The 17,585-nt window shown below is 40.3% G+C and overlaps 1 protein-coding gene across 1 annotated transcript in view; it reads left to right on the forward strand.

Moving 5' to 3' along the window:
- The window catches only part of FRAS1 (Fraser extracellular matrix complex subunit 1), a 541,721-nt gene that overhangs the window by 333,941 nt on the left and 190,195 nt on the right, over window positions 1-17,585 (forward strand). Inside the window, exons 47-49 of the mRNA XM_007950381.1 lie at window positions 7,032-7,156; window positions 7,457-7,597; window positions 10,668-10,895. Of these exons, the coding sequence (XP_007948572.1) occupies window positions 7,032-7,156; window positions 7,457-7,597; window positions 10,668-10,895 (494 nt within the window). The remainder of the gene's footprint in view (window positions 1-7,031; window positions 7,157-7,456; window positions 7,598-10,667; window positions 10,896-17,585) is intronic.

Consider the following 17,585-nt stretch of genomic DNA (forward strand, 5'->3'; position numbering starts at 1 on the left):
AGTCAAATGCCTTAGGCACAACACCAGCAGAGCTCCTATGTGTCAACTTGTTGTTGTTGTTATGTGCCATCGAGTCATCTGCAACTCATAGCAACCCCTCCTTGGGTTTCTGAGGCAGTATCTCTACAGAAGTAGATTGCCCAACCTTCCTTCCGAGGAGTGGCTGGTGGGTTTGAACTGCCAGCCTTCTGGTTAGCAGTCAATTGGCTTAGGCACTACACCACCCGTGCTACATGTGTCAACTTACTGGGGTCTTAAAAGCTTTCAAATAGCCATCTAAGATGCAACTATTGGTCTCTTCCTATCTGAATCAAAGGAGAGTGAAGAAATTCAAAAGCATCTGGAAACAATTAGTTGAAGGATAACATGGACCATGAAGACCTCAACCTTCATAATCCCAATACCAGAAGAGCTACATGGTGCCTGGCTACCAATGCCAACCTCTTGGAAAGGGATCAAAATTAGAGATCCTGGATAGAGTGGGGGGAAAAATGTGGAATAAAATTCAAAACCACAAACATGACTAGAATTACTAGTTGAATAGTGTCTGGTGGAACCCTGAAGACTATGGGCCTAGAAATGGACTCACTCCTATGGATTGGCTCTCAGCCCAACAGTAAAATCCCCTACATGCAGAACACCTACCCCAGGGTGATGCACTCACCTACTCTAGGGAGATGCACCCCTTAGAGCAATCAGCCACAGGACACCAGAGGGGCAGCATTCACATAGAGGAAAAGCTGGACAGACAGGAGTGCATAGTTTAGAAAGGCACCAGGAGGGGGGGGAGTAACAAGGAAGGGGGGTGAGGAGAGTTTGTTATGGTCAGAGATGGTAATTGGGCGTGAAATCAAATATGCACAAACTGTTGAATGTAAAACAAATTTCCTCTGTAAATTTGCACCCAAAGCACAATAAAATTTAAAAAAAAGAGAGTAAGAAGAAAAATTATGTGCTAAGTTGGGCAGGCCACGATTCTCAGTAATATGTAATTATCCTCCATTTTGTGATCAGATGTAATTATTTTATGTGTTATAAATCCTGACTTCTAGGATGTTAGATTGTAACCAATGGTACTGAAGGAAGAAGTCCAAGCTGCCCTGAAGGAGTTGGCAAAGAACAAGGCCCCAGGAGTTGATGAATACTCATTGAGATGTTTCAACAAATGGTGCAGCTCTGGAGACACTCACTTATTTATGCGAAGAAATTTGAAATACAGCTACCTGGCCAACTGACTGGAAAATCCTGTACAAAGACCAAGAGGCAGTTGTTGGAACAGAACAAAAGGATACTACATAGTTTAAAGTCAGGACAGGTGTGCCTCAGGGTTGTAGACTTTCACCATACTTACTCAATCTATATGCTAAGCAAATCCTCTGAGAAGCTGGACTGTATGAAGAAGAACACATCATGATTAAAGGAAGACTTATTAACGATATGCAGATGACACAACCTTGCTTGCTCAAAATGAAGAAGATTTGAAGTACTTACTGATAAAAATCAAAGACTGCAAACCTTTAGTATGGATTATACCTCAACATAAAGAAAATGAAAGTTCTCACAACTGGACCTGTAAGAAACATGATGATAAATGGAGAGAAATGGCAGTAAGTCCCTCTTTCCCTCCTCATTTGTTTAATCTCTTCTACAACTCAAAAGAGACTGACTCAAGGTACAACCTAATCCTGTAGACTGTATCCTGCCTCATTAACATAACTGCAGCTAATCCTGCCTCATTAACATCATGTTGTTGACGTTGTCAAGGATTTCATTTGACTTTGGTCCACAGTCAATACCCATTGAAGGAGCAGTCAAGAAATCAAACAATATATTTGTATTGCATAAATCTGCTTCAAAAGAGCTCTTCAAATTGTTTAAGAGCAAATATGTCACTTTGAAGACTAAGGTGTACCTGTCCCAAGCCATGGTATTTTCAGTCATCTGCATGTGAGAGCAAGACAATGAATAAAGGAAGACTGCAGAAGAACTGATGTGATTGAATTGTGGTATTGGGAAAGAATATTGAGTGTACCATGAATTGCTAGAAGAACAAACAAATCTGTCTTAGAGGAAGTATATCCAGAATGCTCCTTAGAGGCAAGAATGGCCAGACTTCATCTTTTGTACTTTGGTCATATGATCAGAAGGGATCAATTCCTGGAGAAGGATATCATGCTTAGTAATGTAGAGGGTCAGCAAAAAAGGGGAAGACCCTCAATCAGATGGCTTAACACAGTGACTGCAATTATGGGCTCAAGTACAACAAAGATTGTGAGAATGGCGCGGGACCAGGCAGTGTTTCCTTCAGTTGCACACAGGATGTCTAAGAATCGGAACTGATTCACCACCTAACAACAACATGATGTTAATGAGGCAGGATTAGCTGCAGTTATGTTAATGAGGCGCAGGATACAGTCTACAGGATTAGGTTGTACCTTGAGTCAGTCCCTCTTGAGTTATAGAAGAGATTAAACAAATGAGTAGGGAAAGAGGGACCTACTGCCACCAAGAAAGAAGAATCAGGAGTGCAGCATGTCCTTTGGTACCAGGGTCCCAACACTGGAAACCTAGATCCAGGGGAAAATTGATGCCAAGGCACTCAAAGATCTCCAAGGAACTCCAGGCCCACAGATGGTGAAAGAAGACAAGGACCTTCCCCAAGAGGTAACAGAAAAAGAAAGCCTTCCTCTGGAGCTGTCACCCTGAATTCAGAATTCTAGCCTCCTAAACTAAGGCATTTGACTGCTAACCAGAAGGCTGGTGGTTCAAACCCACAAGCCACTCCTCGGAGGGAAGGATGCACAACCTACTTATGTAGTGATACCGCTTCAGAAACCCAAGGAGGGGTTGCTACGAGTTGGATCCAACTTGATGGCAATAAGCCAGCTTGTCTTTTTTTTTTTTTTTTTTTTAGGGGGAATGTGTTTTAAACTATGAAAGACTGAATTTCTGTTTGTTAAAGCTATCCAGTTGTGGTATTCCTGTTATAGCAGCACTAAATAATGAGACAAGCAGCTTTATTTATCATTGCCTAAAAATGGAAATAATCCAAATGTCCATCAGCAGGTAAATGGATAAACTGTGATATATCCATTCAGTAGAATACTACTCAACAGTACAAATCAACAAATAATCTGGATGAATCTCAAATTAATTATACTAAGTGAGAGAAACCAGACTTAAAAAGAGTACATCGTATATGATTTCTGTTTATAAAAAGTTCAAGAAAATATAAATTAATCTTCAGTGACAGAGAGCATTTCATTGTTACTTGGGGATGTGGGTATGAAAAGGGAGGGATGGAAGGATTACATGTGTCACTTGGAAAGTTTAGTGGTGATCACTGTCTTGATTATGGTGGTAATTTCATGCGTATATCACAGCTTATGAAACCATACACTTCAATATGTATAATTTGTTATATATCAATTTCATCTCAATGAAAAACATTTTTCAAAATGTTTAATAATAGTAGGCAGGCATCATCCATTTCTGGTCTAATGACAAAGGAGGCAGTTGTTCATGGAGGTAATTAACTGGACATTCTATTTCTTCCTGCTACTCCTGACTCTCCTCCCTCTGTCGCTGCAGGCAAATGGAGACCATATACCTTTGATAGCCACTTGAAAGCTTTTAAGACTCTAGGCTCTACAAACAAACTAGGAGGTACAACAGAAGCACTAAACATATATTAGACCAGTTACCTGGAATGTCCCATGAAGCCATGACCTTAAACCTTTAAACCAAGGAACCAAATCTCATGAGGTATCTGATTGTATATAAGCAGCCTGCCTCATCAGCTATTCTTTTTTTTTTTTTCCTGGGGGTGGAGTGGAGGAGGTCACTGTTGTAACTATATCTATCACACAGTGTTTACCAATTCAACTTATTACAGGTAGGCAACTTATTTATAGCAGTTATATTAATCAGCTATGCAACCCTACCTTTAATCAGTGTGATTTTTCCATCATTGAACTGGATGATGCCTGGCTACCATTACTAATACTATTACTGTTTTGACCAAAGATTCTATGGCAGTCAAGAGGAGGAACATGCAGAAGAGAATTTAAAATTCTCATGGAATCCAGAGTGGAGTGATGAAGGTTAGATGGACCCCTGAAACTATTGCCCTGAAGTATTCTTTAAATCTTAAACCAAAAATATCCTCTGAAAATCTTTTTAAAATCAATTAATAGTTTAACCAAAATGGAAATGAGAATGTTCACCATTGTGAAAAATGTAGCCAATGTCATTCAACAATTGCACAAAAATAAATTGTTGAATGGGAAACTAAGAAATAAAATAAAAAATAACAGTGTAGCTTAACTAGTAAAGAAAATAGAACATATACCAAATCAACAATTCCTATATGTACAATTCAGTGCTCCCAGTAAAGAAAGTCTGCCTTGAGCATTGGTCTCTTTTAAGACCTATTTATATGGGATCAAATTGACAACAGCAACGCACTAGATTAGATGAGAACTTTAGGAAGCATGAGTTTGTGTTAATCGGGGAGGAACAACTCAGAAAAGGAAGGTAAAAAGGGTCTAACAACTCTAATGTAATCATTATCACTAAATTGTACATATATGAATTGTTGAATTGGTATATATTCTGCTGTGTATATTCTCAACAGCAACAAAAATAAATTATAAAGAAAAAAAAAATTCTTTAAAAACAATAAAAGATCAATCCCAGAAATGTCTTCCTTCCCAGTCTTAGACTCTCATGAAGAGAAGTGTGAACTAAGCGACCAGGTGATTGTGATAATCCAGAGATGTTTTTCCTCTTGAGTTGTGAGGGTGGATTCTCAGGAGGGAGAAGAGATTTAAATCTCTCAGTGCAGCCAGTCTTAAGTTATTAAATTTTTTAAGAATGGTATGGATTTCTGTCCAGAGCCACAAGACAAAGCTATAAGAAGAGGAGCTTATCTTGCCTATCAAGAACTGATGTAGCAAGAACAGAAATATAAAATGCCTCATCAAAAAATTATGTCCCAATATTCAGAAAGCTATTGTATCTGAGTGACAGATTTCAGATGATAGAGATGCAAATATATACCATTCAGGGTGACTTTTTAATTTTTTTCTAAAGACAAAACAGTGATACTGATGTCACAGTTAAATGTATGTAAATCCAAGCAGCATCTCTTTGTTTTCCATTAAAAAAAGCTAACGTGTTTTGCCAGGATTAACAATGACAATAACAAATCCCAGGAAGCAGTCAGTGAATTTCAGGGCCAAACTAAAGGACTAGATTAAATGGATTAATCTTCTAACACTCAGAATCAGAAAGAGGAAATTTGTGCTAAGGGAATGAAAGATGTGATTTTGTTTTAGTCTGGCACCGAGAATGAGCCCCTCAAAGCCCCCGGAAATCCACTGCCATTGAGTCAATTCCAACCCTATAGGACGTAGCAGAACTGCCTCATAGGATTTCCGAAGCTGTAATCTTTACAAAAGCAGTTTCTTACATCTTTCTCTCATGGAGCAGCTGGTGGGTTTGAACCATCAACATTTTGGTTAGCAGCTCAGAACCTAATCACTGTGCAACCAGGCCTCCGAAGTAGAAATAAGAATTCTGGGCTGATTTGCTAAATATTGTTTGGCATTTAAAAATATATAAGTAGTGTTCATTTGTGCAACAATTTAGCTTTATTAAAATCACTTTAGAATTTTCTTTACAGTTAAAATGACTCTGGAAAAAAAAAAACATGTTTTCTCTGCATCATGGTATTAAAGGTTACTGATTTTTTTTTGCGGGGGGAGGGGGAATTCTAGGTCATTTAAGACTTGATATAAAATGATTGTACAAACCCCGAAGTCATACAGTAAGTTTTGTTGTTGTCTGACTGCCTAAAGCAGTGTAACAGAAGCTAAAATCATATGCCTGGGAACTGAGAGGAACCTTGAAGAATAGCCAGTCAAATTATGGGGGCCAGAAATAGCTCACCAATCACTGAAACAGGGTATGTGTAGTAAGCCCTATAATTCCAGTGCCCAGTATTAAAAATTAGGAGAAGTTCTCAGAAAGGACTGTGAAGCTATGGAGGAATGTAAAGCTTAAGAGAGAGAGATTTGGAGAATACAGTAGTCGCTCTACTTTTCACATATTTGACTTACATAAACCCCAAGAGAAAGGAAGTAACTGTTGAGTACCTGTTGTTGCCCTAGTCCTTGGGTGATATAAATGGTTGATGTGCTCAGCTACTAACCAAATGATTGGAGGTTCTTGTCTAGCCAATGATGGCTCAGAAGAAAGACTTGGTGATCTACTTCTAAAAAGCCAGCCTTTGAAAACCCAGTGGACCCCAGTCTATTCTGACACACATGGAGCCTCCATGAGTTGGATTCAATTCAATGAAAACTGCTTTTGTTTTTGGTTTGTTTTCGGCCTGTCATATAATACAAGCCTAGATATTTAAGTTAGTATGCACTCATATGCTGTGGTGCTCTGGTGGCATAGTGAATAAGGCACTTGACTGCTAACCAGAAGGTCAGCGATTCAAACTCACCAGCTGCTCTGCAGAAGGAAGATGAGGCAATCTACTTCAGTAAAGACTTACAGCTTCGGAAACCCAGTGGGGTTCACTATGAGTCAGAAACAACTTGATGGCAGTGAGTTTATTTTTGTTTGTTTTTAACGCTGCTGTAGAAAACAAAAATCAACAAACAATTCTAACAAAAGGTCTTACAGGGCTGAACATAAATACTTAAAGAAAAATACTAAGGGATCTCTATCTTTGGTAAGAATATAACATTTCCTAGCCCATAAATATGGGAGCTCTGGTAGCGTAGTGCCTAAGGCACTTGACTGCTAACCAGAAGGCGGCGGTTCAAACCCACCAGCCACTCCTCGGAAGGAAGATGGGGCAATCTACTTCTGTAGTGATACTGCCTCGGAAACCCAAGGAGGGGTGGCTATGAGTCAGGTCCTACTCGATGGCACGTAACAATAACAACAACAGCCTATAAGTATGGGTAGCATTTTTATGGCTTTTGTCACTGTTTTTCTCTCTCCCCTTTGCCTAGGTATCCAGATTAGCTCCTTTACTCAAGCTGACTTGACTTCACGAAATGTCCAATATATGCATTCCAGCAAGGCTGAGAAACACGCAGATGCCTTTAGTTTTACACTCTCTGATGGAGCCAATGAGGTAGGTGATGAACACTATTCCCTCCTTGAGTAGGTATTGATTTCTTGCAGTCATCTTTGAGTGGAATGGGTGAAGTGACTGGTGATAGGAGATCTTTGTTTTTCTCAGCTCTTAGCTAAGGGATAGGGACCACTTCTTACAGCCATTGGGGCTCTTTCCAAAAAGAGTACTTACTTCTAGGTTCCTAGTGAGACATTCCTACCAGGAATGATGTAAAAGGGAAAGTGGAAAGTACCTATTTTCTACTTGTAGGGTGGGTATAAGGATAGGTGATTCACCTTTACTTTTCTGCCATCCTAGGTGACTCAGACTTTCCATATCACCATTCACCCTGTGGATGATTCACTGCCCATTGTCCAGAGCCCAGGGATGCGTGTGCAGGAAGGAGTAAGGAAGACCATCACAGAGTTTGAGCTCAAAGCGGTGGATGCAGACACAGAGGTAGGAGGTCACCTGGGTTCCCTGGCTGGTGAGAGGCTTATCTAGCAGCATCTATAGCTTAGTGATCCCGAAGGTAGGGCCAAGTGGTGAGGTTAGTGGTGAGGTTTTAATTCTTAAAGGATTAAAAGTCAGAAGGTTACCATGCCCTTCTGGAAAGGAGAAACTAACACATTTAAGACCAAACCATTTTAACCCCTTTCTAAAACACTAAATACATTCACCTTTTTACCTATTATGTGTAGAATCCTTATGACATGCTGATTATCAATATTCATAGAAAATTAAGTAGATGGCATTTTACCCAATGTTTTATTATTCCTCATTAGAGTAAACTGGGATTTTCTACACCTATATACTTTTTCTTCCATTTCCCCTCCCTTATCCAGGCCTCTCCAGCTGACAAATTATTATTGCATCCTCAAAGAACTAGGCTTTATACAGTGCAAAAAGGCAAGGAGGCTGCATCCTCTGACCTCCTCTAACTTCATAAGGGGAGAGAAAATCACCATCAGCAGTTCAGGGCTTATTCCTATGAGGCCAGACATGCCACCACTCTCCAGCCTTTTTCCAATTCTTACACCAACTGTCCCTCCTACTGCACTCTCTGCTTCTCTGCTAGGTTGGGTAATTCGTTGCAATAGCCATACAGAACTCACAGGCAATGCTTGCAATTATGGTGTTTATTGGGGAAGTAACAAGTTACAATTCAGATTCAGGAACATGCTTAGGACACAGTTCTTTAATCAGGACAGGCTCCCTTCTGTTATGCCCTCAAACATGCCCCTGTGGCCCTTGGCCTCTTGGCCTAGCCTCTTCCCAGCTCGGGCAAGTGTTACAAAGCTCTTTAGCTTTGCCCATAGGTGCACCCCACTCCATCAGCAAACTTCCTGCCCAAAGGTATTTAACTTTCTCACTCCATGGGCTGACAAGCCTGCCACTCTATCTTGTAATGGTCTCTCGGTTCTGCTGCCACTGCCATTGCCACCGTCTCTCTGCCAACTCAGTAAATGGATGTCATGTCCAAGGATGCTCTCCATTCCTCCTTCTCTTTCTTGATGGTAGTGAAGTCCCCCCTTTTCCACTTCTTAGAGGGATCATTTTAAGCCAGTGAAATGACAAAACTGACTAATCCCTACATTAGGGTTTTGTATACCTTATTTCTATGATCCTACCCCCAGGGGTGCCATGCACCTTATTTACATTATTAGCAAGCTATCCAGTCACCTTGGTGAGCTGTAAGAGCAAGGTATTTGCTTGGTTCCACCCAGTAATCTGGAGAGAGGCACAAAAACCATAGCTAGAAGAGCCATACTGAGTAATTCACTGCACCACGTACAGTGAAACAGGACACGTGGAGACCAAGTTCTTATTCACATGATGCTTCCAGATAAAAGTATCAAACATTCTGATATAATTGAGCTCCCATAAAAGAGTAACATAACACTTACTATAAAGTTCTATGTATACTCTTCTCTATGCCAGCACTTACTCATTCATTTATTCATTCTTTAAAAACACATTCATTATCTACTAATTTCTAAGCTCTGTTCAAGATGTTAAAGACAGAGTTGTGAATAATACAGATAAAATTTCTAATTTTAGCGAGTTTGCAACCTTCTAGGGATGGGGAAACAGAAAGAACATAAAATATACCATGTCAGATAGTGGAAAGTATTATGAAGAAAAATACAGTGAGATAAGAAGATAGTGATGTATTTTAGGTAAAGTGGTCAGGCAGGTCTCTCTAAGGAGAGAATGTTTGAGCAGATACCATGAAATGAGAAAGCAAGCTATGCAGTTATCTGGGAGCATCGCTTTTTAAGCAGAGGAATGAGAAATACAAAGGCCCAGTCAAGTAAGCTTAAAATCTTTGAGTTGTAGCAAAGAAGCCAAGAGGCTGAAACCTAGTAATAAGGAAAGGAGAAGCAAGAGGCTAGAGAGGAACCCTGGGCCTGGTAACAGAGGGCCTTGCTGGCCCAAGTCAGGTCTTTGCATTTTATTCTAAGTTGATGAGAAACCATTGGAAAAGTCATAAGCAGGGTTTTATACCTCTTTCTTTTCCCCTCTACAGATTAAGTTAGGAATGTTGTTGTTTGTTGTTATGTGCCATCGAGTCGGACTCGACTCATAGCAACCCCTCCTTGGGCTTCCGAGGCAGTATCACTAGGGAAGTAGATTGCCCAACCTTCCTTCCAAGGAGTGGCTGGTGGATTTGAGCAGCCAGCCTTCTGGTTAGCAGTCAAATGCCTTAGTCACTACGCTACCAGAACTTAGGAATGTTGTTGTTTTTATGTGCCGTCGAGTCAGACCCAACTCATAACGACCCCTCCTTGGGTTTCTGAGGCAGTATCACTATGGAAGTAGATTGCCCTATCTTCCTTCCGAGGAGTGGCTGGTGGGTTTGAACCACCAGCCTCCTGGATAGCAGTCAAGTGCCGTAGGCACTATGCTACCAGAGCTCCCAGAACTTAGGAATAGCAATTGAAAATGAGAAATTAGCTGCTCTTCCAATGCATGTCGAATTCTGTATTTGAGAGTTTTAGAAAAGTTGGGGGATATGGATGGAAAATAAATGACGAATTTTTAAAAGTCTGGTTCCTATCATCCTGATTTAAAAAAAAATAAAGTTGCTATCAAGTCAATCCCAATTCTTTGAGACCCCTTGTATGTCAGAGAAGAGCTGTGCTCCTCCACAGTTTCCAATGACTTGTTTTTTCAGAAGTAAATTGCCAGGTCTTTCTTCCAAGGTGCCTCTGAGTAGACTTGAACCTCCAGCCTTCCAGTTAGGAGCTGAGTGGATTAACTGATCTGATAAAGATTAAAAATTCAGATTTTCCCCACTGACCTGAAAAGAGCCAATTTAAATGTCTTAGTCCTACAACTGAAGACACCAGAATACAAACCCAGCCAATATAGTGTTGCTCTTTAGCTTTGTTTTTGGTATCAATAAAGAAACTGTTAACTTTATGACTGTGTGTAGGTTCTGCTATACTTGACCAGCTGTTGGCTATCCCTCATTCATCTGGTTTCTATTACAAACTTCCCTCCTCTCTTTTTGCCTCCTGGTCAGGCTGAGTCTGTCACATTCACCATTGTGCAGCCCCCACGCCATGGCACCATCGAGCGGACCACCAATGGACAGCATTTCCATCACACCTCCACCTTCACCATGGAAGACATCTACCAGAACCGAGTCAGCTATAGCCATGACGGCAGCAACTCCCTCAAAGACCGATTTACCTACACTGTTTCTGATGGGACAAATCCCTTTTTTATCATTGAGGAAGGAGGAAAAGAGGTGAGGGGCAAAGACAAAGGAGAGGGGAGACACAGCAATGCATGCCAGATGTTGGTAGCTGGAAACATGAGATTTTTATGTCAAATATAACTTGGTTTGAGTTCTTGTTCTGTCACTTACAAGCAGATTAACCCTAGACAAATAATGTACCTCCCTAAGCCTGTTTTTCATCTATGAAAATGGTACAGCAATAATTACCAACTTCAATTAGTTTGATCTAATGATCAAAGGAAGTAATACACGTAAAGTACTTAACATTGTTGGTAAATATAAAAACCAAACTCACTGCTGTCAGGTTGTATCTGACTCATAGTAAATGGTTAATAAAAGTTGATAAACCAAAATCCAACTCAAGGCCATCGCATTGATGCTGGCACATAGCAACCCTCCCCGGATTTGCAAGGCTGTAAATCTTTACAGAAGTAGGTTATCCCATCTCTCACCCCATCTTCCTTCCATGGAATGGCTGGTGGGTTTGAACTGCTGACCTTCTGGTTAGCAGCCAAATGCCTTATCCACTACACCACCAGGTGATAGTTGTTACTAAACTACTGTTCTCATTTCTCCTTTTCTTTTTGTGTACCTTTTTCTTTGAATTTGGCTCTAGATTATCTTTTAAGTGTCCCTGGTGCAACTAGAGTCTCAGCCTCATGAGGGATAACGTAGCAAAGTGGTCAGTAGTGTGTCTTTCGCTTACAAAAGATGCTGATTTGAATTCTGGATCTGTCACTTTGTAGCAGAGGGTCTTGGTAAATCATTTAACTATTCTAAGCCTCGGCATTCTTATCTATAAAATGGGAATGATACTTATGCTCCTTATGTACATAAAACAGTGAGTCCAGTGCCTGACATGCAGGAAGCATTTGGTAAATCATCGCCATCATTTTAGGACCAGCTTGGGAAATAGGCAGAGATTTGAGGTCATTTCTCTATCAAGCTTATTTCTTAAGAGAATTGTTCCATTCTTATACCAGGCTATAAAAGGGGTACAACTTCACTGAAGGAATTGGTGGAAAACAAGGTCCCAAGAATTGATAGAATACACATTGAGGTGTTTCAAATATGGATGCAGCACTGGAGGTGCTCACTCATTTATGCCAAGAAACTGACTGGACTCGATCCATATTGTGATGCAGTGAATTACTTAGTATGGCTCTTCCACCCGTGGCCTTTATGACTCCCACTAGATGCCTGGGTAGAACTGTGCAAATGTGAGGTGCTTCGTGGCCTACCAAGGGAATTGGATAGCTTGTTAGTAATGTAAATAAGCTACATGATACCTTCATGGGGGTGGCAACATGTCAGCAAGGCATATGGAACCCTAAGGTGGAGATTGGTCAGTTTTGTCATTCTGTTCGGCTTCAAATGAACCATCTTAGAGGCATAATGGGGCTATCTTACTGCCATCAAGAGAGAGAATACCGAGTAGTGGATAGTGGAATGCATTCTTGGACCTAAGATCTCTGTGCTGAGATGACAGCAGAGAGATGGCAGCATCAGCAACAGTAAAACTGAGAAACTGGCACAAGACAAAGCTGTGGGCTTGCTGACCCAAGGACCAAGGAAGCTGAATGCCTTTGGTCAGGAGACTTGCTGAAAGAGTGGGTTGCACCTAGGTGTACTGGCAGAGCTGAAAGAGCTTTATAACATGTGCCCAATCAGGGCAGGCTGAGAGGTCAAAGACCGAAGAAAGGCATGCCTTCAGGCATGACAGAGGGGAGGCTGTCTGTCCTGATTGAAGAATTGTACCTTTAGTACATTTCTGAACTGGAATAGTAACCTGTTACTTCACTAATAAAAGCCATAATTATAAGTATTATCTGTGAGTTCTGAGTGACCACTGCAACAGATTATCAAACCCAGCAAAGAAATAGTGAATGTCATGTGAGGGATGTTTGATGTCAGAATTAATCAAAAAAAAAAAAAAAAAGGTTGGAGAGTGGCAGCATGCCTGACTTCTACCTCATTGTAATCAGCTTTGGGCTGAGGCTCTGAATCCTTCTCTCTCCTCCTTGTGATGTTAGAAGAGGTCAGAGGATGCCACCCCCTCACCCTTTGTGGACATATTTGTGCCCATTCCAAAGAAAGGTGATCCAACAGAATGTGGAAATTATTGAACAATATCATTAATATCACATGCAAGTAAAATTTTGCTGAAGATAATTCAAAAACAGTTGCAGCACTACATCAGTAGGGAACTTCCAGAAATCCAAGCTGGATTCTAAGGAGGGTGTGGAACAAGGGATATCATTGCTGATGTCAGATGGTCTTAGCTAAAAGCAAAGAATACCAGAAAAATCTTTACCTGTGTTTTATCGACTATGCAAAGGCATTTGACTGTGTGGATTATAACAAATTATGGATAACATTGAGAAGAATGGGAATTCCAGAACAGTGCATTGTGTTCACGAGGAACCTGTACATAGACCAAGAGACAGTCATTCAAACAGAACAAGGGGATACTGCATGGTTTAAAATCAGGAAAGGTGGGCATTAGGGTTGTATCCTTTCACCATACTTATTTAATCTGTATGCTGAGGAAATTATCTAAGATGTTGGATTATGTTAAGAAGAATGCAGCATCAGGATTGGAGGAAGAGTCTTTAACAACCTGCAATACACAGACAACACAACCTTGCTTGCTGAAAGTGAATAGGACTTGAAGCACTTATTGATGAAGATCGAAGACTACAACCTTCAACCTTCGGTATGGATTACAACTCAACATAAAGAAATAAAAAATCTTCACACCTGGGCCAATAAGCAACATCATGGTAAATGGACAAAAGATTGAAGTTGTTGAGGATTTCATTTTACTAGGGTTCACAATCGATGCCCATGGAATCAGCAGTCAAAAAATCAGATGATGTATTTCACTGGGCAAATCTGCTTCAAAGAACCTCTTTAAGTGTTAAAGAGAAAAGATGGCACTTTGAAGACTAAGGTGCCCCTGACCCAAGTCACTATATTTTCAATAGCCTCATATGAAAGCTGGACAATGAATAAGGAAGACCAAAGAAATGTTGCATTTAAATTGTGATGTTGGCAAAGAATTCTGAAAATACCATGGACTGCCAGAAGAATGAACACATTTACCTTGGAAGAAATAAAGCCGGAATGCTCCTTAGAAGTGAGAATGGCCAGACTTCATCTCACATACTTTGGTCAGGTTTGTCAGAAGGGTCCTTTCCTGGAGAAAGCTGTCATGCTTGGTAAAGTAGAGGGTCAGTGAAAAAGGGGAAGACCATCAATGAGATGGATTGACACAGTGGCTGCAATGATGGGCTCAAGCATAGCAAGGATTGTGAGGATGGCACAGGCTGGTCATCATTTCGTTCTGCTGTGCATAGAGTCACTGTGAGTCAGAGCCAACTTGATGGCACCTAACAACAACAACAACATCAGGTGTCAGGAGAAACTGTAATATTCCCTCACTTCTTCCCCCATGGAAGCTCTGGTAGAGTAGTGCCTAAGGCATTTGACTGCTAACCAGAAGGCTGGTGGTTCAAACCCACCAACCACTCCTCAAAAGGAAGATTGGGCAATCTACTTCCATAGTGATACCGCATTGGAAACCCAAGGAAGGGTTGTTGCCACTCCTTCCCACCCTCATTGTTTTTACTCCTTTCTTCATTCCTTAGCCAAGTATCCTATAGTATCATAAACCTCTCCTGAGAATAGCTGCAGCTCAGGTGAAAGGCAGGTCAGTGGGAACACTCACATCTCCCACATCTGGGTCTGACTTGCAGAAGCAGTTTTATGAGCAGCATGATCACGCTGTACCACGCTTCTAGGATAGCAAAAAGATCAGCTTCTCAGCCCCTGCAGTGTTCCTTTTTTCCTCTGATGATGAATGATTATTTTCCTGGAAGAAGGTTTCTCCTGCATCCGTTAGAGAGAAGCAGCCTGTGAGAAGGTCATTCTCAGTTGGCCTGTGTGCTTGTGGGATGACTCTTGGGATTTCCCTACCATTTCAGTATCTGCATTTCATCACCACCTGGCTGCTCATTGGTTTTATTTTTTCTCTCCCAACCTGTAGTTGCTCCCAAGTCAGTTTGACTTTCTCAAGAAAAAAAAGATACCAGGCTATACCAGCAAGGGGGCTACCCCTTTGATAAACATAAAACATCACAGCAGGTCTCCAAAGAGACCCTGCATTTAATAATGGAAATTATTTAGAAGGTTAATTGTAGAAGATTAATAGAGCCAGCACCTTGCTGCCCTGTGTGTCAGTTTGTTGTGTTCACTCAGTAACAGTGAGATGCTGGTTCAGACTCTCTGTGTGCATATGTGTGTGTGTTGTATATATGTGGTTGTGTATAACTGTGTGAAAACAAAATGATAAACTTCCTTTTCTTTATTCCCACAAATAATTTTAAATTTTATTTCACTTCTATATTTCTTTCACCCTTACTCCCATATAAATGGTTCTTTCTCAAAAAAGAAAGAAAAGAAGAAGAAAAAAGAAAGATAGATCTCTCCCCAGGAACATTTCTTTTCATATATGATAGAATCCCACCTGGAGACTTGGACATTTGTTTTAAAATGTTTGTAAAAATATATACAGTAAGTCCCTGGGTTACAGACGTCTTACTTACAAACAAGTCATACATACAAACAAGTCATCATTCACATAATGTTATGTGAATTTGCCATCACTTTGAAAGGATTGAACGAACCCCTACTCACAAAAAAATGCTTCATCACCTTCACTTGCTGCACATGCAGCTAATTTTTTCTTAAAATTTTAATTTTCTTTAAATTCCCATGTCCTCCCTGTGGTTATCCTTTCCCTGTGACCTTTCCTATGCATTCTTGCCCTCTGAGCTATTTCTGTGTGCAAATACCGGTCTCCCATGCTCGATTGTTCTAAGGAGTGTACCTACCTTGTGCAAATGTTCACTTTACATGCTTGTTTATTGTTTGGCTGGAAGCCACAGAAGTGATTGCAGGTCCAGTGGATGACTGGGGGATAGTCCTGGGGTTTTACCAATCTCTGTCAGACCAGTAAGCTTGATCTTTTTTATGATTTTGAATTTTGTTCCATATTTTTCTTCCATCCTATTAAAATAGGACCTCCTATTTTAATACCTTTCCAAATGGTTGACAGTGGTAGCCAGGCACCATCTAGTTCTGGTCTAAGGGTCATGTAGACTGAGGTTTGCATGGTCCACTACTCCTTTGGGCTAATTGTTTCAATGAGTCTTTTGTTTCTTCATTCTTGTTTGCTCTGGAAGAGGAGAGACCAATTGTTACATATTGGGTGGATGCTTGCAAGCTTTTAAGACCCCAGTCAATACTCACCAAAGTAGAATGTAGAACAGTGTTTTTGTGTAGTATGTTCATTGAGCTTGATGCCTGCCTTGAATATTGGGCTAAGTCCATGGGCCCAGGGACTCACTCCCTCAGGTGCTTGGCTGTGGCTAAAAAGTTATCATAATTTTTCCCTGTTAGCTCTGTTATGTATATGGACATTTTTATAGCACATAAAAATACATATGGAGAAATATCATCTACCAAACTTACATATGGTCATGGGTACATTCTGTTTTGCCTAGATATAATGTAATCATTTAGCCTGTTTACGTATGTATCCACCTGTAGATTAATGTTTGTTATTGCTGATAATGCACTATTCTGTCTGTAAAAGTGCTTATCTTTACTGTCTATACCTCTTGTGCACCTCTCTGTGTCTTTCTTTTACTTAGTGTTGTGTTAGTCACTTGTTTTTAGTATATTTCTTTTCCCTTCCCCAAAATCAATACTTTCTTGTTACCTATCTAGCAATTTTGCCCCCTCTCCCCTCCTATCCCTGGTAATCAACAAAAGAAGTTTCCTTCTCTATGTAATCCTTTCCTTGACGCTTTATAATAGTGGACTCATACAATATTTGTCCTTCTTTGATTTACTTATTTCATTCAGCATAATGTCCTCCAAGTTCATCCACATTATGACATGTTTTGCAGATTCTGCTTTATTCTTTAGTGTTGCATATTATTCCATTGTATAGATGTACCATAGTTTGATCTAACCTTCCACTGATGGACACTTAGGTTCTTTCCATCTCTTTGCTACTTTGAATGGTGCTGCAGTGAACATGAATGTGCATGTATCAATTCATGTCCTGGCTTTCATTTCTTTAGGATGTATACCTGGTAAAGGGATTGTTGGAACAAATGATATTTCTGTTTCCAACTTCTTAAGGAATCATCATACAATTTTCCACAGTGGTTGTATCATTTTACAGTTCCACCAGCAGTGTGTGAGAGTCCCAATCACTCTATGCTATCACCAACATTTGTTATTTTCTGTCTTGTTGGACTTTGCTGTTATTGCTGGGGTGAGATAGTATCTCACTGTTGTTTTGATTTGCATCTCTCTAATGGCTAATGATCAGAAACATTTCTTCATGTGTTTTTTGGCCACCTGAATACATTCCTTGGCAAACTTTCCATTCATGACTCCTGCCCATTTTTTAATTGGATTTCTTGTCTTTTTGATGTTAAGTTGTTGGAGTTTTCTATACACTTTAGAGGTAAGTCCCTAGTCAGATACGTTGTTGCTAAATATTTTTTCCCAATCTGTAAGTTTTCTTTTTACTCTTTTGGAAAAGTCTTTTGATGCACATAAGAATTTAATTTTTAAAGTTCCAGCATCTAGTTTATCTTCTGCTGTTTGTGCATTTTTACT

This window comes from Orycteropus afer, unplaced genomic scaffold (genome assembly GCF_000298275.1).
Source record: "Orycteropus afer afer isolate SDZICR_OR568_19922 unplaced genomic scaffold, OryAfe1.0 scaffold00270, whole genome shotgun sequence".
NCBI classification, from domain to species: domain Eukaryota; kingdom Metazoa; phylum Chordata; class Mammalia; order Tubulidentata; family Orycteropodidae; genus Orycteropus; species Orycteropus afer.